The sequence below is a fragment of the Eschrichtius robustus genome, chromosome 2 (assembly GCF_028021215.1).
Source record: "Eschrichtius robustus isolate mEscRob2 chromosome 2, mEscRob2.pri, whole genome shotgun sequence".
Lineage (NCBI taxonomy): Eukaryota > Metazoa > Chordata > Mammalia > Artiodactyla > Eschrichtiidae > Eschrichtius > Eschrichtius robustus.
The window spans coordinates 30,600,325-30,626,351 of record NC_090825.1 but is presented as its reverse complement, the minus strand read 5'-3'; the positions used below and the strand labels follow the sequence as shown (position 1 = coordinate 30,626,351).

Genomic DNA, 26,027 nt, shown 5'->3' with positions numbered 1-26,027 from the left:
GCAAGGCATCAGGTCCCTGCACGCTGTTAAGATTCCATAAACATAATTTTTCATAATTTTTCACAGTAACGTACCACAAAGTCAAATGGTAACGACACAGAAATAGAAAACCTGATGAATTTTAATTTACACCGAAGCCCATATTTCTAGTGAAATTTTGGTTTATATGTAAACTTTTTCTAACAGCTACCAACTCCTATCCACTCTCAGAAGACAAGTTATTTGCAGCACCAAATTGACACGCATACTCAAAATAGTTGCAGTTGCCGGTTTCCGATCCCCGAAGCTCGAGGGACTCAGATCCAAGCGCGCGCTAAACCCACCAGAACCCGAGCAGCCTGCGCTGCCCCCGCACTAACCGGCTCCTACTTACCCGGACCCCGCTCTCTCCTCCATCCCCACCCCTACCGACCCCTTCCCGTCCCTCCCCTTCCCCAGTCCCTCCCCTTTCCCTTTCCTCCCTCCTTCCCTCCCTTCCTCCACTCCCACTACCGATTTCCCCCTCCCGCCCAGAACAACCAGCCCGCCCCCTTCGGAGCACCACCCATTCTCTAGCTCCACCCCCAACGTCCAGCCCCCTCTAACAGCTTCCTCTTCCCAGCGCCGAAAAGCTGGCTTCAAATTCCCCACCCTATGAACCGGAAGTGCGTCATGCACTGGCGCCGGGGCGCTTGTTTGGCGCGCGCGCTCTAAGCTTTGGGGCTGAGCTAGCATCTTGGGTTTTCTCTTATTTCTCCTTGCTTTTTGACTTTCTCCGGTCGCTGCTGTCTCCGATTTTCGATATGCCGTCTTCTTTGCTGGGCTCGGCAATGCCGGCCTCCACGTCGGCCGCAGCCCTGCAGGAAGCTTTGGAAAATGCGGGGCGGCTCATCGACCGTCAGTTGCAAGAAGACCGCATGTACCCGGACCTTTCCGATCTGCTCATGGTGTCTGCCCCAAGTGAGTGATCGTTGCCCAGTTGGTGACTGTTTCTCAGCCCAAAGGACTCTCGTCTGACTCCCTAAATAGGTCCTTATCCGCAGGGTGAATCGGCGAACATATCCTGAGATCTGGGACGCTGTTTGCTGCATTTTGAAGGGCGGAAAAGAGCCCATTTTCAATGTTTTTCCTTCTCTCACTTTCTTCGTTACAGGCACTTGAGAGGATAGGAATGAGGAGCAAGCCCCCATTTGAAGCAGAAAGAGGCAGTTTCCAACCTTAATGAGCTTCTCATTGCCTCCAAGTGTGTATCGCCAAGACCAGATGAGAAGGATCACCTGATCCAATTCTCATCCTTGTTAATACCTCATATTAATGTTGGAGTAAAATTGAAGAGCATACGAAGTTAATTTGGAAATTTACTATGTTCGCTCATAGATATGCTTTATTATGTATGGAGTTAGTGTAATATGAAGTCCTTAAAGGTGTTAAAAAGAACTACCAGCGGAATGAAGGAAGGGGACAGGGAAATCAGCACTGATGATGGGTGAACAAGGAGGGTAAAGCAGATTTTTGTGCCAACAAAGAGAGGTGTCCGTAAAATATTCTGTGTATCGGTTTTAAATTAAGGCCAGGCTCCTCAAGGCGTATAGAATCACACAAGTTGCTGGAAAAAAAGTGACCCCTTTTGTGAGGTGGAAATTGGAGAAGAGTAAATAAGATAAAAACAAGATTTTTGGTAAACAAGAACCAAGATAATCTAACCAGGTTAATCTGCAATGTAAACCTAAAAGACAGCTCTGACGATTTATAGAAAGTCATTAATTGACATGTAATCAGAGAAAAGACAGAAACAAAGCAAAGAGTATTTACTCCTGACAGCTACTTACCAGTCGGCTTGTCTTAAAAGAACTGAATGGCCTATTAGCAACTCTCAAACTGAATAGCACTCTCCCCTTTGTACTCCTTATTTCTGAAAGCAAGGTGTAAAAGCAGTCCATACATTCTGGTCTTCTCATCATATCTGACCCCAGTCCAACTCATCCACCTTTACACACATCTGCCTCTTCAACCAAATTTCCTTTCCCTCTTCCATCCTATTCTCGACCTCCTTGTTCCAGTTATACCGAATTTAACAGGTTTTCCATAAGAACCCCCTCTTCAGGATTTCTAGAATGTTCTTCTTTGCCTGACAAGCTATTCTTCCAGACTCCATTAAATACCACTTTCTCTTTGAAGGCTTTCTCAACCAGAAATAACTCTGGTGAGGTTTATATCCTCACCAGAGTTATTAATTCCATCCTTTGTGTTCCTACTGCAGTTTAACATGTGTAACGTTCTATTAAAATTATGTTTTAAGATTAAATGGAACGTCTGGGATTTGCTTCAAAAAATACATTAGGGAAAAAGTGGATGGTGACTGACATATATGAAACATGACTGGGCATGTTACTGGTAATTTTTGAAGCTGGATACTCAATATACAGGGATTGATTGCATTTGTTCTCTAGTTGTATAAATTTTAAAAATCTTCATAATACATTTAAAAATTTGTTTTATATGTCAGTTTCCCCCAACATCTTTGTACTTTACAGAGGCTGAAAAGGTGCCTGAGTAAATAGTAATAGTAAATAGTCAGAACTAAAACACCTTGTTCAGGACTAGGAAGGACAGGCTGTAGACCAGCCTGCTCTTGCCCTTAGTGTCTGGGCTTTAGAGGAGGAGAAGGTTGCCAGTTGAGAGCAGTTTATAGAGTAGTCTGATTCTCTCCCACTCCCCCCCCCAATAAAATATTGCTTTTGTGGTATTACAGGCATACCTCATTTTATTGTGCTTTGTTTTATTGTGCTTTGCAGATACTGGTTTTTTTAACAGTAGATTTGTGGCACCCCTGCCTTGTCAGGTGACAGCATTTTTTAGTAATATATTTTAAATTAAGGTGTGCACATTGTTTTTTTAGACATAATGCTATTGCACACTTAGACGTCAGTATAGTGTAAACATAACTTTTACATGCACCGGAAAACCAAAAGATTTATGTGACTCGCTTCTGGGCATGTTCATTTTATTGCAGTGGTCTGGAACCAAACCCACAATGTCTCTGAGGTATGCCTTTATTTGTATGTTGGTGTGAAGGTGGGGGGTGGGTACATAATGGGAAAAGGCATGGATTGTTTTAATCTTTAAATTTTTAAGTGGGAAAGGAAATGCTGTTTTTTCCCCAGTCAGTATTTTGTTTGTCCACAGTTGTTTTTATCTGAGAATAACAAAGCGGTTTTACAATTTTTTTCCCATTTCAGATTAGTAAAATAATAGGAAAACACTATAAATTGTTGAACTAAACATTTCTTTTCTTATGGAGAAAGTCTTTGTGAAAGATAACCTTCTGTTCAGTGTTGAAACCAGTAATTGCACCCCATCTTAACATTGGAATTTCTCAGGCCTCCTTTGTGTCAGATCAGAACTACTTTATTCTCTCTATACCTTTAGAACCAGATGCACAATATTTTTGTAGCTTGCAATACTTCTGTATGCCCATTTGATGCCCAATACATTATTATTTTAAATAAATGCTTTTTTTTTTAATTTTATTTTTTGTAGATAATCCCACTGTTTCTGGCATGTCAGATATGGATTATCCTCTACAAGGACCTGGTTTGCTGTCAGTGCCCAACCTGCCAGAGATCAGTTCCATTCGAAGAGTTCCTCTCCCACCTGAACTTGTTGAACAGTTTGGACGTATCCTATTACTTTGTATTTAACTCTTTAAAAAATTTAAAAATTGGTATTCTCATTATTATAATTCTAGTTTTGTGTTTAATTAGCACATTGTGTATAAGTTCATATAAGGTTTTATTTAAAATACATTTTAAGTATGTGGGTAGTTTGCCATGTGCCTAGAAAATTTCATGTAAAATTGAATGTTGAAAATTGAGTCATTTTAATTGTTTGGGGACATTGAGGAGAGTAAATTGTTTACAAGCAACTCTGCATTTTTGAATGATATACGGCAAGGCATTACTTTCCAATTAAGTGCTATGCAGGGAATTTTTTTACTACCACTCTTTTTCAGTTCAAAGACCCATGATTTTTGTTTTTATTTTTTCCTGTATGTTAACATTTTAAAACTGGGAAGTGGCTCTGAAAATGTTTAAAATAAAACTGCAAGGTATGGGGCTTCCCCGGTGGCGCAGTGGTTAAGAATCCGCCTGCCAATGCAGGAGACACGGGTTCAAGCCCTGGTCCGGGAAGATCCCACATGCCACGGAGCAACTAAGCCCGTGCGCCACAACTACTGAGCCTGAGCTCTAGGGCCTGCGAGCCACGACTACTGAAGCCCACGCACCTAGAGCCCATGCTCCGCAACAAGAGAAGCCACCACAATGAGGAGCCTGCACACCACAACGAAGAGTAGCCCCCGCTCGCCGCAACTAGAGAAAGCCCACGTGCAGCAACGAAGACCCAACGCAGCCAAAAAATAATAAGTAAATAAAATAAAATAAATAAATTTAAAAAAAAAAAGAACTGCAAGGTATTTTCTCCTGGAAATACCCCCCGAAAAGTTTTTGGTGTGTTTTTACACTTACTGGTGTCTTAGAATTGAAGTTTATAATTTATTGTATTTCTAAGGATTACAGTAAGAATCTGTATCTAAAGGTATAAGAAACTGAAGTATTGCTACTAATGCCATCTTCATAGACTGAGAAGTTAGAGGAGTTTTCTTATCCTCTAAAAATAAGATTTTATTTGTTTTTCTTAAAGTGTCGCATACCCTATAAAAGGACTATATTTATAGTTCTTTGCTAGGAAGCTTTTATAAAAATCAGTCTGTAACTCTCATAATAAAGACATCAAGATGCTATATAAAAATTTAATCTGACTTTTAAAAGTATGTTAATCTGTTCATGGTAAAGGGCTTCATATTTCAATACAGTGTGATTTAGAAAAAGAAAAGAAGTGAAAAATTAGGGAAAATGCTTGTAAAATAAATAGAAAAACTAGTAAAATCTAATCTATATTTTCATTGTTTCTCTGAGACTTTGTAAAATAGTGTTATTAAATAAATAATACACCTTACCATATACTCTACCCTTGCTTAGTTTCTTAATATTCTTTAATTCTCTGATAATACTATACTCTACAAGAGATATTTCTTTAAGCAGCAAATTATTTTGTTTTCACAATTGTTTCATTATCTTATAATTACGTAAATAATTCTTTGTCTATTTTTCAGTTTATACGAGGCTTGTAGATTGTCACCTGGCTGTGACTTTAGCATGCCAACTGTTTTTCTTTGTTTTTCATTTTTTTATAAATTTATTTGTTTATTTGTTTTTATTTTTGGCTGCATTGGGTCTTTGTTGCTGGGTGCGGGCTTTCTCTGCTTGTGGCAAGTGGGGGCTTCTCTTGTTGCAGAGCACAGGCTCTAGACTTGCGGGCTTCAGTAGTTGCGTCGCGTGGGCTTCGTTGCTCTGCGGCATGTGGGATCTTCCCGGACCAGGGCTCGAACCCGTGTCCCCTGCATTGGCAGGCGGATTCTTAATCACTGCACCACCAGGGAAGTCCCTGTTTTTTGGTTTTTTTGGGTTTTTTTAATCACTCTTTTATACCATTGGAAAACCTGGTCCAGTAAAACAGTTTATAATGTTAAAGTCCAATGATATTACTCAGAATCAATATTTTTTTAAGTTAGTAACGGCAAAAACATTACATTTGTTATTTAGAGTACATTTTAAATGGTCAGATAGCTTTGTTTAGAAATTATAATAAGTATTTCTGTCATACACTATGGCTTTCATTAAACTCATTGGAAATAAAGATATTTCATTTGCTCTTTTGATTGAAGAGTGAGTAAGTCATGATTTTTTAATCATACATTTTAAATCAAAATCTTTTGAAACAAGTTTAAGAAAGATGAGATTGAAATCTTTCTACCTTACATCCACACTACCTCAGATATGCAGTGTAACTGCATGATGGGCGTGTTCCCTCCTATCAGTAGAGCTTGGCTCACAATCGACAGTGACATATTCATGTGGAACTACGAAGATGGGTATGTATTTATGACTGGTTTGCTTTAGCATGATTAGAATTTAAATTATCTTTATTGCAACTAGTATTCTGCTCATTAAAAGCTGCCTGGTTTATCTTTCATTCTTCTAACATCCGGGTCAGTGCTTCTCAGTATACATACCAACCTGGGGATGGGGTTAAAATGTGGATTATGTTTTAGTCATTAAGGCTCAGGAGTCTGCATTTGTAACAAGCTCCCAGGTGATGCTGGGGATCTGGGTACCACTCTGAGTAGCAACAGTCTTATTTCCCAAACTCCTATAATAATGATAGTCTATCAGTAATTCTTTGAGGGACGGTTTGAGATTTTCAAAGACCTCTGTTTTCCCTGCATATCATGGAGCGGGAGGATGTTAGTTTATTGAAGTATCTTAACAGTTTTTTTGTTATTCTGTGGGCTTGACCTTGTGTAAATTAAATGTGTATAAAAGAGTCTGAGTGAAGGCCCAAGGCATTCTTGCTTAAATAAAGTTTATTAATCTGATGATCTTACTCTTGGCTATTTGGAGAAAAATTTTACCTTCCAGTTCTCCATCATATTATCTTCCGGTGAGGGGTGAGATAACCAGAGGAAGATCCATATTAAGATGTTATTCTTGCTCCTGAGTAATTAACATACTTGTTAGAAACGCACACAGTGTCATTGGATCAAAATTGACACTATATGAGAACTTGTAGCTTAAACCATTTTTGTTTGATTTTTTTTTAATTAGAAATTTTCCTAGCTATTTTTATTGTTGAAATGGTATATAGTCATAATAGTAGTGATATAAGTTTGTGATTGTTCTTCACGTATCATGAACGTTGCCCCAGTTTGTTATATTACACATAACATAGTCATTTTTATACTAAAGAGTAGAACCTGTTCATTTAGGCATTGATCTCTTCAAGAAAACCTAATGCAAGAAAATTACAAAATAGATAAATGTGAGAATCATTTTGTTGAAAAGGGTTTTCACTTTAATGAAATTTTTATATTTCCATTGACTTCTAATGTATTCATTTAACAACCACATTGAGCCTATCATGTATCAGACACTTTCTGTGCTTGAACAGTACTGAATAAACGTAGTCCCTGCCCACATGGAAAGTGTGGTTCAACCTTATTGTGTGTTCAAAGTAAACTCATTTAAAGAAAAATTATTTGAACATTGTGTTTATTGAAAAAAATCAAGGCACAGGTACTGGATATAAATCTTTACTTCGTAAATTCAATTCTGTAAAAACCTTAGCCTTAATTTCAATTATTCCGATAGCTTTCTATTATAAATCCCAATTCCATCTGGATGATAGAAACGTAATGTTGTTCAATTCACTGTTCTCTAATCCCCAGCTCTCCCAGTATTGTTCTTAGTTCTGGGGGCTGTGTCAGTTGTTGAAGGAGCCTGTGTAATTCCACAGCATTGGGAAAATGGGGAAACCTGGCCCCACATAGGTTGCCATGTAGGTGTTTTCTGTCCACTTGTGTGGCCCTTTGCAGGACAACCAGAAGTTTTCCTCAAAGTCTGGATCATTTTTTTTTCTTGGTACTTATCCTGCTTGCTGCTCTCTGAGCTTATTGGATCTAGGTTTGAAGTCTTTGTTATTTTTGAAAATTTTTCAACCATTGTCTTATTAAAGTATTTGTTCTTTCCTGTTGTCTTCCTTTCTCTTCTGAGATTTGTTATACTTTTGTTAGACTGCTTGATGTTTTCCAACAAATTTTGGATGCTCTGTTTGGATGCTCCACTCTTTTTTCTCTTTTTATTTCAATTTGGACAATTTCTATTCACCTTTAACTTCATGTTTACTGATGCTTTCGTCAAGTCTACTGAAAAGTCCATATAAGACATTCTTTGTGCTGTGCTTTTTATTTCTAACATTTTCACTGACTTATTTCTAATTATTTTCATTGCTCTGCTGAAATTCCTTACCTGTTTATACATATTGCTCATCTTTTTTATTAGAGCCTATACTATATTGATTATTTTAAATTTCCTGTCTGATAGTTCAGACATCTGACTCTGGTTCTGTTGATTGCTTTGTTTCTTGACAGTGGGGCTTTTTTTTTTGCTTGCTTTTTTGCTCATGTTTTGTTACTCAAAGCCAGACCACGTATAGCACAGTGAATACTGCAATAAATACCCTTTATCCTTAGAAATGGGCACGTCTCTTCCTTTGCTAGAGCCTAGCAGGTAGGCCTTTATTGCGAGGGAGTTGACTTTTTCCAATTCAGGAGTTAAGCCGAGTTTGGTTTTGTTGTTGCAGAGGTTACCTTCAGTGGACCACAGGTTTCAAATTCCTTTAGAATTATTTTGCACTTAGCGTACAGATTGGGTTGCTGGATTTTTTCTCAGTGTTTCTGTTTCTCCCCCAGCAATAGGCTCTTCCTGTGAGCCTGTTCTTCTGAGAGGGTCCTCTTGCCCCTGCCGCAGCAGTAGTTAGTTGTTACTTGAGACTTGCAACCTTGTGGGGGGATGTTTGGAATGGGGACCAGCATTCCCCTTTTTCCTGGTTTATGCTTAGCCTTAGGTAGGCCTGTGTGCCTGAGTCTTAGAACTAAAACAGTTTTGTTTGCTGGTTCATTATATTCTATAGTCTTGAAGAATATTATAAAACTTTTTCCTTTACATGTATAACATGTTTTTCTTCAACTGTTGACAGAGGAGACCTTGCCTATTTTGATGGACTTAGTGAGACTATTCTTGCTGTGGGGCTTGTGAAACCAAAAGCTGGTAAGAAATAAAAATATAAAGATTAAATTATGTTTGTACATAAGATTCCAAATGTTTTAGGACTAAATGATATCATATTTTAAGTAATTAAATTTCCTATTGAAGTTTTGTTCTAAATTACTTCTAATTAGAAATATAAAAAGTGATTAGGAATATTTAGCAATTTACTCACCTTATAGTATAAGTGAGTCTGCCTTTAAAATTGTTAAGCTATAATTCTTGAATTTTATCTTGCTTTTTGTTAGTCTTTCTTGATTTACCTAAAGTTTTTTGCATTATACATTTTTCACTAATTACTGAATTTAATGTTAAAACCATTTTTGTCTCTATTTTTTTAGTCCTGATAGCCCATGGAAGTGAGAACAGAGTTCAGAATAAATCCTAAGAGAAGTCACGAGCATTGTTTAACTTACAGTTTCAACTTCAGTACACTAGATCTTTTATCGTAGCCACTGACAAGCAGAATTGATTGATTTAAATTTAATATACATCCCTTGAATGCAACTTCCTGCAAGAGGAAATAATAGATGAAATTTACTTGTTTACAAGGCCTAAGTAGGAATTTTGAAGGTCACAGCCATTTTGAAATTATGCTAATTCACATAAATATAAACATGCAGTTTTAAACACTGTTTTTATGTGATTGCATTGGAAATGTATTTCCTTTACATAAAATTTTAAAGCAGTCTTTACCCAGCTGTATGTTTCTCTATCTTGTTTCTTAATTTAAAAGTTTATTCATATACAAGTCAACACCTGTTCATGCTCTCTATCATAATAAATATTAATTGTCCGTCTGAAACAAATAGTAAAATTTTGTTATATTCAAATGTAAATTTCAGTACAGTATTGAAATGGCATAGTCTTTGATTTAGCAGCAAAGGTGTTATCTTTGATAAGTTTTCATAAAGCTCAAGTTTTTCAAAATCAAATCCTGAAATATCAGGTATATTTTGAGGTCATTAAGTAGAAGGTCTGTGCCTTCAGCTTTATTGACTTGAACCTTGAAACAAAAAATTGTGGCCTTTGTGCCCCTTGGTATTCATCAGTGAAAGTAAAACCAAGTGATAATAGAAGCTTTGTTGAATTTTCTGACATTTAACACCCAAACGTATACATATAAAGAGATGTTCATTATCATAAGATAAGATATATTTCCTTTTATTCTTATCAGTGACACACTATTTTTGGATGTTATAACATGAAGAGAGTCATAATTACACATAAAACCTCATACCACTCCATACTTTTTAAAGTTAAATGATACCTTAGAGTGAATTAACATTTAAAAATTTTGTGCTTGGTTTAATTCCCTCTTCGAAACTGTAAATTATCCAGCTTTGGTACATAAACTCATTTGATCTATAAACTCATTTCTGGGTCTATGAATTTGACTATTCCAGGAACTTCATATAAGTGGAATTATATAGTACTATCTTTTTGTGACTGGCTTGTTTCACCTAGTATGATGTCCTCAAGGTTCATCGCTATTGTAGGATATGTCAGAATTTCCTTTTTTTTTTAAAGGTCTAGTAATATTCCATGTATATACATACCACATTTTGTTTATCCATTTATCTAGTGATGGTCGCTTGAGTTGTTTCCACCATTTGGGTATTGTGAATAATGCTATGAACATGAGTATACAAATAGAAATTTTTATATTGTAATAAACCTAAACTGTTTTGTAATGTAACACTGATTTTATTTTTGTTTATTTTTTTTAACATCTTTATTGGAGTATAATTGCTTTACAATGGTGTGTTAGTTTCTGCTTTATAACAAAGTGAATCAGCTGTACATATACGTATATCCCCGTATCTCCAACCTCTTGCGTCTCCCTCCCACCCTCCCTATCCCACCCCTCTAGGTGATCACAGAGCACCGAGCTGATCTCCCTGTGCTATGCGGCTGCTTCCCACTAGCTATCTATTTTACATTTGGTAGTGTATATAAGTCCATGCCACTCTCTCACTTTGTCCCAGCTTACCCTTCCCCCTCCCCGTGTCCTCAAGTCCATTCTCTACGTCTGCATCTTTATTCTTGTCCTGCCCCTAGGTTCCTCAGAACCATTTTTTTTTTTTTTTTAGATTCCATATATATGCGTTAGCATACGGTATTTATGTTTTTCTTTCTGACTTACTTCACTCTGTATGACAGTCTCTAAGTCCATCCACCTCACTACAAATAACTCAGTTACGTTTCTTTTTATGGCGGAGTAATATAACATTATATATATGTGCCATATCTTCTTTTTTTTTCTTTAATATCTTTATTGGAGTATAATTGCTTTACAGTGTTGTGTTAGTTTCTGCAGTATAACAAAGTGAATCAGCTATATGTATACATATATCCCCGTATCCCCTCCCTCTTTTGTCTCCCTCCCACCCTCCCTATCCCTCCCCTCTAGGTGGTCACAAAGCACCGAGCTGATCTCCCTGTGCGATGCAGCTGCTTCCCACTAGCTATCTACTTTACATTTGCCTACCCATTTTTTTTTTAACATCTTTATTAGAGTATAATTGCTTTACAATGATGTGTTAGTTTCTGCTTTATAACAAAGTGAATCAGCTATACATACACATATATCCCCATATCTCTTCCCTCTTGTGTCTCCCTCCCTCCCACCCTCCCTATTCCACCCCTCTAGGTGGTCACAAAGCACCTAGTTGATCTCCCTGTGCTATGCGGCTGCTTCCCACTAGCTATCGGTTTTACATTTGGTAGTGTATATATCTCCACGCCACTCTCTCACTCTGTCCCAGCTTACCCTTCCCCCTCCCCGTGTCTTCAAGTCCATTCTCTAGTAGGTCTGCGTCTTTATTCCCGTCCTGCCCCTAGGTTCTTCATGACCTTTTTTTTTTTTTTTAAGATTCCATATATATGTGTTAGCATACAGTATTTGTTTTTCTCTTTCTGACTTACTTCACTCTGTATGACAGACTCTAGGTCCATCCAACTCACTACAATTTCGTTTCTTTTTATGGCTGAGTAATATTGCATTGTATATATGTGCCACATCTTCTTTATCCATTCATGTGTTGATGGACACCTAGGTTGCTTCCATGTCCTGGCTATTGTAAATAGAGCTGCAATGAACATTGTGGTCCATGATTCTTTTTGAGTTATGGTTTTCTCTTTTTGAATTATGGTCCAGTAGTGGGATTGCTGGGTTGTATGGTAGTTCTATTTTTAGTTTTTAAAGGAACCTCCATACTGTTCTCCATAGTGGCTGTATCAATTTACATTCCCACCAACAGTGCAAGAGGGTTCCCTTTTCTCCACACCCTCTCCAGCATTTATTGTTTGTAGGTTTTTTAATGATGGCCATTCTGACCATTGTAGTTTTGATTTGCATTTCTCTAATGATTAGTGATGTTGAGCATCCTTTCATGTGTTTGTTGGCAATCTGTATATCTTCTTTGGAGAAATGTCTATTTAGGTCTTCTGCCCATCTTTGGATTCGGTTGTTTGTTTTTTTGATATTGAGCTGCATGAGCTACCTGTAAATTTTGGAGATTAATCCTTTGTCAGTTGCTTCATTTGCAAATATTTTCTCCCATTCTGAGGGTTGTCTTTTGGTCTTGTTTATGGTTCCCTTTGCTGTGCAAAACTTGTAAGTTTCATTAGGTCCCATTTGGGTTTTTTTGTTTTTATTTCCATTTCTCTAGGAGGTGGGTCAAAAAGGATCTTGCTGTGATGTATGTCATAGACTGTTCTGCCTACGTTTTCCTCTAACAGTTTTATAGTGTCTGCCCTTACACTTAGGTCTTTAATCCATTTTGAGTTTATTTTTGTGTATGGTGTCAGAGAGTGTTCTAATTTCATACTTTTACATGTACCTGTCCAATTTTCCCAGCACCACTTATTGAAGAGGCTGTCTTTTCTCCACTGTATATGCTTGCCTCCTTTATCAAAGATAAGGTGACCATATGTGTGTGGGTTTACCTCTGGGCTTTCTATCCTGTTCCATTGATCCATATTTCTGTTTTTGTGCCATTACCATACTGTCCTGATTACTGTAGCTTTGTTGTATAGTCTGAAGTCTGGGAGCCTGATTCCTTCAGCTCCGTTTTTCTTTCTCAAGATTCCTTTGGCTATTCGGGGTCTTTTGTGTTTCCATACAAATTGTGAAATTTTTCGTTTTAGTTCTGTGAAAAATGCCATTGGTAGTTTGATAGGGATTGCATTGAATCTGCAGATTGCTTTGGGTAGTAGAGTCATTTTCACAATGTTGATTCTTCCAATCCAAGAACATGGTATATTTCTCCATCTTTTGTATCATCTTTAATTTCTTTCATCAGTGTCTTATAGTTTTCTGCATACAGGTCTTTTGTCTTCTTAGGTAGGTTTATTCCTAGGTATTTTATTATTTTTGTTGCATTGGTAAATGGGAGTGTTTCCTTAATTTCTCTTTCAGATTTTTCATCATTAGTGTATAGGAATGCAAGAGATTTCTGTGCATTACTTTTGTATCCTGCTACTTTACCAAATTCATTGATTAGCTCTAGTAGTTTTCTGGTATCATCTTTAGGGTTCTCTATGTATAGTATCATGTCACCTGCAAACAGTGACAGCTTTACTTTTTCTTTTCTGACTTAGATTCCTTTTATTTCTTTTTCTTCTCTGATTGCTGTGGCTAAAACTTCCAAAACTATATTGAATAATAGTGGTGAGATTTGACAGCCTTGTCTTGTTCCTGGTCTTAGAGGAAATGATTTCAGTTTTTTACCATTGAGAATGATGTTGGCTGTGGGTTTGTCATATATGGCCTTTATTATGTTGAGGTAAGTTCCCTCTGTGCCTACTCTCTGGAGAGTTTTTATCATAAATGGGTGTTGAATTTTGTCGAAAGCTTTTTCTGCATCTATTGAGATGATCATATGGTTTTTCTCATTCAATTTGTTAGTATGGTTTATCACATTGATTGATTTGCATATGTTGAAGAATCCTTGCATTCCTGGGATAAACCCCATTTGATTATGGTGTATGATCCTTTTAATGTGCTGTTGGATTCTGTTTGCTCGTATTTTGTTGAGGATTTTTGCATCTATGTTCATCAGTGATATTGGCCTGTAATTTTCTTTTTTTGTGACATCTTTGCCTGGTTTTCGTATCAGGGTGACGATAGCCTTGTAGAATGAGTTTGGGAGTGTTCCTTCCTTTGCTACATCTTGGAAGAATTTGAGAAGGATAGGTGTTAGCTCTTCTCTAAATGTTTCACAGAATTCGCCTGTGAAGCCGTCTGGTCCTGGGCTTTTGTTTGCTGGAAGATTTTTAGTCACAGTCTCAATTTCAGTGCTTGTGATTGGTCTGTTTATATATTCTGTTTCTTCCTGATTCAGTCTCGGAAGGTTGTGCTTTTCTAAGAATTTGTCCATTTCTTCCAGGTTGTCCATTTTATTGGCGTATAGTTGCTTGTAGTAATCTTTCATGATCCTGTGTATTTCTGCAGTGTCAGTTGTTACTTCTACCTTTTCATTTCTAATTCTATTGACTTGATTCTTCTCCCTTTTTTTCTTGATGAGTCTGGCTAATGGTTTATCAATTTTATTTATCTTCTCAAAGAACCAGCTTTTAGTGTTATTGATCTTCGCTATTGTTTCCTTCATTTCTTTTTCATTTATTTCTGATCTGATCTTTATGATTTCTTTCCTTCTGCTAACTTTGGGATTTTTTTGTTCTTCTTTCTCTAATTGTTTTCGGTGTAAGGTTAGGTTGTTTATTTAAGATGTTTCTTGTTTCTTGGGGTAGAATTGTATTGCTATAAACTTCCCTCTTAGAACTGCTTTTGCTGCATCCCATATGTTTTGGGTCGTTGTGTTTTCATTGTCATTTGTTTCTAGGTATTTTTTGATTTCCTCTTTGATTTCTTCAGTGATTTCTTGGTTATTAAGTAGTGTATTGTTTAGCCTCCTTGTGTTTGTATTTTTTACAGATTTTTTTTCCTGTAATTGATATTTAGTCTCATAGCATTGTGGTCGGAAAAGATACTTGATATCATTTCGATTTTCTTAAATTTACCAAGGCTTGATTTGTGACCCAAGATATGATCTATCCTGGAGAATGTTCCATGGGCACTTGAGAAGAAAGTGTATTCTGTGGTTTTTGGATGGAATATCCTATAAATATCAATTAAGTCCATCTTGTTTAATGTATCATTTAAAGCTTGTGTTTCCTTATTTATTTTCTTTTTTGGATGATCTGTCCATTGGTGAAAGTGGGGTGTTAAAGTCCCCTACTGTGATTGTTGTAACACTGATTTTAAATGTCATTAAATACTGAAGTGTTTGTGTCTAAGATTTGGGTTTTTTGTTTGTTTGGTTGGTTTTTTACTAATATCTACCTATTTAAATGATCATAAGTGGTAATGTTTTAGCATCAACATTAACTAAATTAGCTTCACACTTTTCATATGCTGGTTAACCCATAGCTCATATTAAAGGTAACCATGTTCTGTTAATGCTTAAATGATGGGTGTTTTCCAGAAAATAGTGCCTAACTCATATTTACTTTATCTTAGGCATCTTTCAACCTCACGTACGACATCTCCTGGTTTTGGCAACCCCTGTGGATGTAGTGATTCTTGGACTCAGTTATACTAATTTGCAAACAGGTATAGCAACCCTCATGTTGTGGGGGGTTTTAGGGTTTGTTTTTTTTGGCCACACCCTGCATGGCATGTGGAACTTCCCCGACCAGGGATGGAACCTGCACCCCCTGAAGTGGAAGCCGGAGTCTTAAGCACTGGACCACAGGGAAGTCCCCACATATTGTGTTTTTTAAAATAAAAATATGTTGCCCAATTTAATATTATAATTGAAAACTAATCTTTTTCATTAAGTTAACTTTCTGGGCTATTTGCTCATAGGAAAATATTTCCCTGTAGGTATGGTATCTTTCAGGTTAATAACTCCACCAGAAATTATTTTGGATTTATTTACCATATCAGTCTACATTTCTTAAATGTCCAATATAAAGGAAGGGTAGTAGAAGAGAAATAGTTGCCCCAGTAATTTTTAAATAATGCCTTCAATTTCTTTATTTTTGATTTTTTGAATGGCCATTTTAACATATGGAACATTGAAATATATATTATTCTTTCCCTTGAAGTAAGAAGCCATCAATTAATTTATTACATGCACATTCAGTGGTTTCTTTTGCATTCTACCAGTAAAATAATGTTGAATTTCAGAGCCTCAAATGGATGATTATTGGGGTGGGGTGGGGGGAAAAAAGAAAAAATTAATGATTATTACTACCATATCCCTAGGCTTTTTTCCAAAATTTAATACTTCGGGTTAGTTTTTTTGTTTGATGTTTTACTATATTATATATATGTGTGCTGTATATTTTACATATTTTATATATACATACTGTAGGTTCTATTTAACATGAATTATAAAACTGTTCATATCAGACTTTTTATAGTAATTTTGAAATGTATGTTTTACGTAATTTTTTTGAAATTTTTGAGCGTATCATGAATTCAGTAAGAATATCAGTTCTGAAGATAATACAGTGATTGTTTTAAAACTTTTAAAAAGCTCTTAAAGTGATTCCTATATTCTTTCTTTTAAAAAAAATAGGTTCTGGAGTTCTCAATGACAGTATGTGTGGTGGAATGCAGTTACTTCCAGATCCTTTATATTCTCTTCCTACTGATAATACTTACCTTTTAGCAATAACTTCCACTGATAATGGCAGAATTTTCTTGGCTGGAAAGGATGGCTGTTTATATGAAGTAGCATACCAAGTAAGTCTGGCATTTGTAAACATTTTCGTTTTCCTCCCTCTTTTTTTTTTTTAAGGGTCGAGAAACCAAAAGAGGTTTGTTTTTATAAGTCATTGGGTAAAAATAAATTATAACAATAATGAGATGCTACTTCATATCCATAACATGGTAAATTTTTTATAAGTCTGTTAATAACAAGCCTTGGTGAAGAGGTAAGAGAGAGAAACTCATTCATATTCATGGAGCTTAGATAAAATTTTACCCATTTCTAGAAAACTTGAAGATGTGCATATCCCAAGAATGAGAAATTCCATAACTAGGAGTTTAACTCCAAAAACTGTAACACATATACATGATGAGACATGTACAAAGACATATTAGAAAACTAGTAGAAAAAAATGTTTTCTGTAGCTAAAGAATAAATAAATGTGGAATATATGTACAATGGCATTCTAAAACAACATGAAATCATACTATGTATATATAATTAAGTAAATTTGCATTACAAAAATTACATTACAAAATAACAAGTATATCATCATACTATTTATCATTTTAAAACAGAAAATTTAGTCATTATGGTGATCAAATAAATGCCTGATTAATAAAAATATAAAAGTAATTAGGTATGGCATGCAGCAATTTTAACATAAAATTTACCTCTAAGGATCAAGCAATGGAAGAGGGATGAGGGTGTTGAGAGGAGTATGTTTTATTTCTTTCAATAAAGGAATGATAGGAAGTAAATAAAGCATAATGTTAACATATGTTTAATCTTAGTTATGGGTACATATGTGTCAGTGATGTTATCTTTGTAAAATTTTAGATGCCTCATAATTAGAAATTTTTAAAGTGTATGTTAAAGAAAGCATCTGAGTGCATAAACACTGGAAGTCTATCTCATAAGAGGTATATCCAAAGTACTTTTATACTGCTCTTCATCTAACTAATCATTGTGATCACCTATCTGTAGGGAATACTTCTTTTTTTCTTTTTTACATCTTTATTGGAGTATAATTGCTTTACAATGGTGTGTTAGTTTCTGCTTTATAACAAAGTGAATCAGTTATACATATACATATATCCCCATATCTCTTCCCTCTTGCGTCTCCCTCCCTCCTACCCTCCCTATCCCACCCCTCTAGGTGGTCACAAAGCACCGAGCTGATCTCCCTGTGCTATTCGGATGCTTCCCACTAGCTATCTATTTTACGTTTGGTAGTGTATATATGTCCTTGCCACTCTCTCACTTTGTCACAGCTTACCCTTTCCCCTCCTCATATCCTCAAGTCCATTTTCTAGTAGGTCTGTGTATTTATTCCCGTCTTACCACTAGGTTCTTCATGACCTTTTTTTTTTTCCTTAGATTCCATATATATGTGTTAGCATACTGTATTTGCTTTTCTCTTTCTGACTTACTTCACTCTGTATGACAGATTCTAACTTCATCCACCTCACTACAAATAACTCAATTTCGTTTCTTTTTATGGCTGAGTAATATTCCATTGTATATATGTGCCACATCTTCTTTATCCTTTCATCCGATGATGGACACGTAGGTTGCTTCCATGTCCTGGCTATTGTAAATAGAGCTGCAATGAACATTTTGGTACATGACTCTTTTTGTTTTTTTGGTTTTTGGTTTTTGTTTTTTTAATTAATTTATTTATTTTTTTAAACATCTTTATTGAAGTATAATTGCTTCACAATGGTGTGTTAGTTTCTGCTTTATAACAAAGTGAATCAGCTACACATATACACACGTTCCCATATCTCCTCCCTCCTGCATCTCCCTCCCTCCCACCCTCCCCATCCCACCCCCCCAGGCGGTCACAAAGCACTGAGCTGATCTCCCTGTGCTATGCGGCTGCTTCCCACTAGCTATCTATTTTACATTTGGTAGTGTATATATGTCCATGACACTCTCTCACCCTGTCACATCTCACCCTCCCCCTCCCCATATCCTCAAGTCCATTCTTTAGTAGGTCTGTGTCTTTATTCCCTTCTTGCCACTAGGTTCTTCATGACCATTTTTTTTTTTCCTTAGATTCCATATATATGTGTTAGCATACTGTATTTGTTTTTCTCTTTCTGACTTACTTCACTCTATATGACAGACTCTAACTCCATCCACCTCATTACAAATACCTCCATTTCATTTCTTTTTATGGCTGACTAATATTCCATTGTATATATGTGCCACATCTTCTTTATCCATTCATCCGATGATGGACACTTAGGTTGCTTCCATGTCCTGGCTATTGTAAATAGAGCTGCAATGAACATTTTGGTACATGACTCTTTTTGAATTATGGTTTTCTCAGGGTATATGCCCAGTAGTGGGATTGCTGGGTCATACGGTAGTTCTATTTTTAGTTTTTTAAGGAACCTCCATACTGTTCTCCATAGTGGCTGTATCAATTTACATTCCCACCAACAGTGCAAGAGTGTTCCCTTTTCTCCACACCCTCTCCAGCATTTATTGTTTGTAGATTTTTTGATGATGGCCATTCTGACCGGTGTGAGATGATACCTCATTGTAGTTTTGATTTGCATTTCTCTAATGATTAATGATGTTGAGCATTCTTTCATGCGTCTGTTGGCCACCTGTATATCTTCTTTGGAGAAATGTCTGTTTAGGTCTCCTGCCCATTTTTGGATTGGGTTGTTTGTTTTTTTGTTATTGAGCTGCATGAGCTGCTTGTAAATCTTGGAGATTAATCCTTTGTCAGTTGCTTCATTTGCAAATATTTTCTCCCATTCTGAGGGTTGTCTTTTGGTCTTGTTTACGGTTTCCTTTGCTGTGCAAAAGCTTTTAAGTTTCATTAGGTCCCATTTGTTTATTTGTGTTTTTATTTCCATTTCTCTAGGGGCTGGGTCAAAAAGGATCTTGCTGTGATGTATGTCATAGAGTGTTCTGCCTATGTTTTCCTCTAAGAGTTTGATAGTGTCTGGCCTTACATTTAGGTCTTTAATCCATTTTGAGTTTATTTTTGTGCATGGTGTCAGGGAGTGTTCTAATTTCGTACTTTTACATGTACCTGTCCAATTTTCCCAGCACCACTTATTGAAGAGGCTGTGTTTTCTCCACTGTATATGCTTGCCTCCTTTATCAAAGATAAGGTGACCATATGTGTGTGGGTTTATCTCTGGGCTTTCTATCGTGTTCCATTGATCTATATTTCTGTTTTTGTGCCAGTACCAAACTGTCTTGATTACTGTAGCTTTGTAATATAGTCTGAAGTCAGGGAGCCTGATTCCTCCAGCTCCAATTTTCGTTCTCAAGATTGCTTTGGCTATTCGGGGTCTTTTGTGTCTCCATACAAATTGTGAAATTTTTTATTCTAGTTCTGTGAAAAATGCCAGTGGTAGTTTCATAGGGATTGCATTGAATCTGTAGATTGCTTTGGGTAGTAGAGTCATTTTCACAAAGTTGATTCTTCCAATCCAAGAACATGGTATATCTCTCCATCTATTTGTATCATCTTTAATTTCTTTCATCAGTGTCCTATAATTTTCTGCATACAGGTCTTTTGTCTCCTTAGGTAGGTTTATTCCTAGATATTTTATTCTTTTTGTTGCAGTGGTAAATGGGAGTGTTTTCTTAATTTCACTTTCAGATTTTTCATCATTAGTGTATAGGAATGCAAGAGATTTCTGTGCATTAATTTTGTATCCTGCTACTTTACCAAATTCATTGATTAGCTCTAGGAGTTTTCTGGTAGCATCTTTAGGATTCTCTATGTATAGCATCATGTCATCTGCAAACAGTGGCAGCTTTACTTCTTCTTTTCTGATTTGGATTCCTTTTATTTCTTTTTCTTCTCTGATTGCTGTGGGCTAAAACTTCCAAAACTATATTGAATAATAGTGGTGAGAGTGGGCAACCTTGTCTTGTTCCTGATCTTAGTGGAAATGGTTTCAGTTTTTCACCAATGAGGACGATGTTGGCTGTGGGTTTGTCATATATGGCCTTTATTATGTTGAGGAAAGTTCCCTCTATGCCTACTTTCTGGAGGGTTTTTATCATTAATGGGTGTTGAATTTTGTTGAAAGCTTTTTCGGCATCTATTGAGATGATCATATGGTTTTTCTCCTTCAATTTGTTAACATGGTGTATCATGTTGATTGTTTTGTGTATATTGAAGAATCCTTGCATTCCTGGGATAAACCCCTCTTGATCATGTTGTATGATCCTTTTAATGTGCTGTCGGATTCTGTTTGCTAGTATTTTGTTGAGGATTTTTGCATCTATGTTCATCAGTGATATTGGCCTGTAGTTTTCTTTCTTTGTGACATCTTTGTCTGGTTTTGGTATCAGGGTGATGGTGGCCTCGTAGAATGAGTTTGGGAGTGTTCCTCCCTCGGCAATATTTTGGAAGAGTTTGAGAAGGATAGGTGTTAGCTCTTCTCTAAATGTTTGATAGAATTCGCCTGTGAAGCCATCTGCTCCTGGGCTTTTGTTTGTTGGAAGATTTTTAATCACAGTTTCAATTTCAGTGCTTGTGATTGGACTGTTCATATTTTCTGTTTCCTCCTGGTTCAGTCTCAGCAGGTTGTGCTTTTCTAAGAATTTGTCCATTTCTTCCAGGTTGTCCATTTTATTGGCATATAGTTGCTTGTAGTAATCTCTCATAAGCGTTTGTATTTCTGCAGTGTCAGTTGTTACTTCTCCTTTTTCATTTCTAATTCTATTGATTTGAGTCTTCTCCCTTTTTTTTTCTTGATGAGTCTGGCTAATGGTTTATCAGTTTTGTTTATCTTCTCAAAGAACCAGCTTTTAGTTTCATTGACCTTTGCTATCATTTCCTTCATTTCTTTTTCATTTATTTCTGATCTGATCTTTATGATTTCTTTCCTTCTGCTAACTTTGGGGTTTTTTTGTTCTTCTTTCTCTAATTGCTTTAGGTGCAAGGTTAGGTTGTTTATTTGAGATGTTTCCTGTCTCTTAAGGTAGGATTGTATTGCTATAAACTTCCCTCTTATAACTGCTTTTGCTGCATCCCATAGGTTTTGGGGCGTCGTGTCTCCATTGTCATTTGTTTCTAGGTATTTTTTGATTTCCCCTTTGATTTCTTCAGTGATCACTTGGTTATTAAGTAGTGTATTGTTTAGCCTCCATGTGTTTGTATTTTTTTTTCACACACACACACTGTATTTTATTTTTACAAGCGATAAATAGACTGACACCAAGCATTGTACATGGATGACCACAACAAAAGCAACAATGATTGCAATTGCCAAACATGAAACACACTCATACTATGTCATAATATTGACATTCAGTCCAGTAATCCTCCACTGTAACAGCTCCTTTACTTTGCAGTGAAAATTGATGAACTCATAAAACTGATGAACTCATAAAAGTGCTAACAAAAGATCAAGCTGTTTGTATTTTTTACAGATCTTTTCCTGTAATTGATATCTAGTCTCATAGCATTGTGTTCGGAAAAGATACTTGATATGATTTCGATTTTCTTAAATTTACCAAGGCTTGATTTGTGACCCAAGATATGATCTATCCTGGAGAATGTTCCATGGGCACTTGAGAAGAAAGTGTATTCTGTGGTTTTTGGATGGAATATCCTATAAATATCAATTAAGTCCATCTTGTTTAACGTATCATTTAAAGCTTGTGTTTCCTTATTTATTTTCATTTTGGGTGATTTGTCCATTGGTGAAAGTGGGGTGTTAAAGTCCCCTACTATGATTGTGTTTCTGTCGATTTCCCCTTTTATGGCTGTTAGTATTTGCCTTATGTATTGAGGTGCTCCTGTGTTGGGTGCATAAATATTTACAATTGTTATATCTTCTTCTCGGATTGACCCCTTGATCATTATGGCGTGTCCTTCTTTGTCTCTTTAATAGTCTTTATTTTAAAGCCTGTTTTGTCTGATATGAGAATTGCTGCTCCAGCTCTCTTTTGATTTCCATTTGCTTGGAATATCTTTTTCCATCCCCTCACTTTCAGTCTGTATGTGTCCCATGGTCTGAAGTGGGTCTCTTGTAGACAGCATATATACGGGTCTTGTTTTTGTATCCATTCAGCCAGTCTGTGTCTTTTGGTTGGAGCATTTAATCCATTTACATTTAAGGTAATTATTGATATGTATGTTCTTCCCATTTTCTTAAATGTTTTGGGTTTGTTATTGTAGGTGTTTTCCTTCTCTTGTGTTTCTTGCCTAGAGAAGTTCCTTTAGCATTTGTTGTAAAGCTGGTTTGGTGGCGCTGAACTCTCAGCTTTTGCTTGTCTGTATAGGTTTTAATTTCTCCATCAAATCTGAATGAGATCCTTGCTGGGTAGAGTAATCTTGGTTATAGGTTTTTCTCCTTCATCACTTTAAATATGTCCTGCCACTCCCTTCTGGCTTGCAGAGTTTCTGCTGAAAGATCATCTGTTAACCTTCTGGGGATTCCCTTTTATGTTATTTGTTGCTTTTCCCTTTTTGCTTTTAATATTTTTTCTCTGTATTTTGTTTTTGATAGTTTGATTAATATGTGTCTTGGCATGTGTCTTCTTGGATTTATCCTGTATGGGACTCTCTGTGCTTCCAGGACTTGATCAACTATTTCCTTTCCCATATTAGGGAAGTTTTCAACTATAATCTCTCCAAATATTTTCTCAGTCCCTTTCTTTTTCTCTTCTTCTTCTGGGGCCCCTATAATTCGAATGTTGCTGCGTTTAGTGTTGTCCCAGAGGTCTCTGAGACTGTCCTCAGTTCTTTTCATTCTTTTTTCTTTATTCTGCTCTGCAGTAGTTATTTCCACTATTTTATCTTCCAGGTCACTTACCCGTTCTTCTGCCTCAGTTATTCTGCTATTGATCCCTTCTAGAGTATTTTTAATTTCATTTATTGTGTTGTTCATCGTTGCTTGTTTCCTCTTTAGTTCTTCTAGATCCTTGTTAAATGTTTCTTGCATTTTGTCTATTCTATTTCCAAGATTTTGGATCATCTTTACTATCATTATTCTGAATTCTTTTTCAGGTAGACTGCCTGTTTCCTCTTCATTTGTTAGGTCTGGTGTGTTTTTACCTTGCTCCTTCATCTGCTGTGTGTTTTTCTGTCTTCTCATTTTGCTTATCTCACTGTGTTTGGGGTCTCCTTTTCGCAGGCTGCAGGTTCATAGTTCCCGTTGTTTTTGGTGTCTGTCCCCAGTGGCTAAGTTTGGTTCAGTGGGTTGTGTAGGCTTCCTGGTGGAGGGAACTAGTGCCTGTGTTCTGGTGGATGAGGCTGGATCTTGTCTTTCTGGTGGGCAGGTCCACGTCTGGTGGTGTGTTTTGGGGTGTCTGTGGCCTTATGATTTTAGGCAGCCTCTCTGCTAATGGATGGGGCTGTGTTCCTGTCTTGCTAGTTGTTTGGCATAGGGTGTCCAGCACTGTAGCTTGCTGGTCGTTGAGTGAAGCTGGGTCTTGGTGTTGAGATGGAGATCTCTGGGAGATTTTCGCCGTTTGGTATTATGTGGAGCTGGGAGGTCTCTTGTGGACCAGTGTCCTGAAGTTGGCTCTCCCACCTCAGTGGCACAGCCCTGATGCCTGGCTGGAGCACCAAGAGCCTTTCATCCACACGGCTCAGAATAAAAGGAGAAAAAGTAGAAAGAAAGAAAGAGGGAAAAAATAAATTAAAATAAGATAAAATAAAATAAAGTTATTAAAATAAAAAATAATTATTAAGAAAAAAAAATTTTAAGTATTAAAAAAAAAAAAGGGCAGACAGAACCCTAGGACAAATGGTGAAAGCAAAACTATACAGACAAAATCTCACACAGAAGCACACACATACACACTCACAAAAAGAGGAAGAGGGGAAAAAATGATAATATCTTGCTCCCAAAGTCCACCTCCTCAATTTGGGATGATTCTTTGTCTATTCAGGTATTCCACAGATGCAGGGTACATCAAGTTGATTGTGGAGCTTTAATCCGCTGCTTCTGAGGCTGCTGGGAGAAATTTCCCTTTCTCTTCTTTGTTCACACAGCTCCTGGGGTTCAGCTTTGGATTTGGACCCGCCTCTGCGTGTAGGTCGCCTGAGGGCGTCTATTCCCCGCCCAGACAGGACGGGGTTAAAGGAGCAGCTGCTTCGGGGGCTCTGGCTCCCTCAGGCCGGGAGGAGGGAGGGGTACGGATGCGCGTCGAGCCTGTGCGGCAGAGGCCGGCGTGAAGTTGCACCAGCCTGATGCGCGCTGTGCATTCTCCCGGGGAAGTTGTCCCCGGATCACGGGAGCCTGGCAGTGGCGGGCTGCACAGGCTCCCGGGTGGGGCGGTGTGGATAGTGACCTGTGCTTGCACACAGGCTTCTTGGTGGTGGCAGCAGCAGCCTTAGCGTCTCATGCCCATCTCTGGGGTCCATGCTGATTGCCGCGGCTTGCGCCTGTCTCTGGAGCTCCTTTAAGCAGAGCTCTTAATCCCCTCTCCTCGAGCACCAGGAAACAAAGAGGCAAGAAAAAGTCTTGCCTCTTCCGCAGGTCCAGACTTTTCCCGGACTCCCTTCTGGCTAGCCGTGGTGCACTAGCCCCTTCAGGCTGTGTTCACGCCGCCAACCCCAGTCCTCTCCCTGGGATCCGACCGAAGCCCGAGTCTCGGCTCCCAGCCCCCACCCACCCTGGTGGGTGAGCAGACGAACCTCTCAGGCTGGTGAGTGGTGCTCGGCACCGCTCCTCTGTGCGGGAATCTCTCCGCTTTGCCCTCTGCACCACTGTGGCTGCGCTGTCCTCCGCGGCTCCGAAGCTTCCCCCCTCCGCCACCCGCAGTCTCCGCCCGCGAAGGGGCTTCCTAGTGTGTGGAAACCTTTCCTCCTTCACAGCTCCCTCCCACTGGTGCAGGTCCCGTCCCTATTCTTTTGTCTCTGTTTTTTCTTTTTTCTTTTGCCCTACCCAGGTACGTGGGGAGTTTCTTGCCTTTTGGGAGGCCTGAGGTCTTCTGCCAGCGTTCAGTGGGTGTTCTATAGGAGCAGTTCCACGTGTAGATGTATTTCTGATGTATCTGTGGGGAGGAAGGTGATATCCGCGTCTTACTCTTCCGTCATCTTCTCCTCTCTCCCTCTCCCTCTTAATGTAGTAAGAATACATAAGCTTTTGTCTTTTTTTTTTAATTAATTTTTGTATTAGAGTATAGTTGATTTACAGTGTTGTGTTAGTCTCTGATAAGCTTTAGTCTTTATCTTCTAATTATATAGCACGTTAATATATTCTTATGGAAAGTAGTCAAACACACAGTTAAAGTTGTAGTCCTTCCTGACTACACCATACGTGTAAAACCCAGTCCTTCCCCCAAAGGTAACAGCCATTGTCATTTCTGTGTATGTCCTTGTAGAACATGATGCATACATTTCTAAATACCTATAAATGTCTTTAAATATCTATAGATAATACATGTGTATTTATTTGTGTGTATACACGTGTACAAATACATAGTATACTTCTGTGTATGTATTTTTTTACTTGTATTATTACTTAAGTTTTGTTTCATATTGGCTTTTTTTTCCTTTGTCTGCCTTTTTTTTTTTTTCCCCCCCACGCCGTGTGGCTTTCGGGATCTTAGTTCACCGACCAGGGATTGAAACTGGGCCAAGGCAGTGAAAGTGGTGAGC

At 37.6% G+C, this 26,027-nt stretch overlaps 2 protein-coding genes across 2 annotated transcripts in view; one reads left to right on the top strand and one right to left on the bottom strand.

Annotated features, from left to right (window-relative positions):
• The window catches only part of WDR70 (WD repeat domain 70), a 307,909-nt gene extending 307,514 nt beyond the window's left edge, over nucleotides 1–395 (bottom strand). Inside the window, exon 1 of the mRNA XM_068535256.1 lies at nucleotides 374–395. The gene's annotated coding sequence lies outside the window, so the exon portion shown is untranslated. The remainder of the gene's footprint in view (nucleotides 1–373) is intronic.
• A 273-nt stretch (nucleotides 396–668) lies between these two features.
• NUP155 (nucleoporin 155) overlaps nucleotides 669–26,027 on the top strand; it is a 69,041-nt gene continuing 43,682 nt past the window's right edge. Inside the window, exons 1-6 of the mRNA XM_068535254.1 lie at nucleotides 669–939; nucleotides 3,520–3,657; nucleotides 5,875–5,971; nucleotides 8,635–8,705; nucleotides 15,229–15,321; nucleotides 16,295–16,461. Coding sequence (XP_068391355.1) covers nucleotides 783–939; nucleotides 3,520–3,657; nucleotides 5,875–5,971; nucleotides 8,635–8,705; nucleotides 15,229–15,321; nucleotides 16,295–16,461 — 723 coding nt within the window. The 5' untranslated portion in view covers nucleotides 669–782. The remainder of the gene's footprint in view (nucleotides 940–3,519; nucleotides 3,658–5,874; nucleotides 5,972–8,634; nucleotides 8,706–15,228; nucleotides 15,322–16,294; nucleotides 16,462–26,027) is intronic.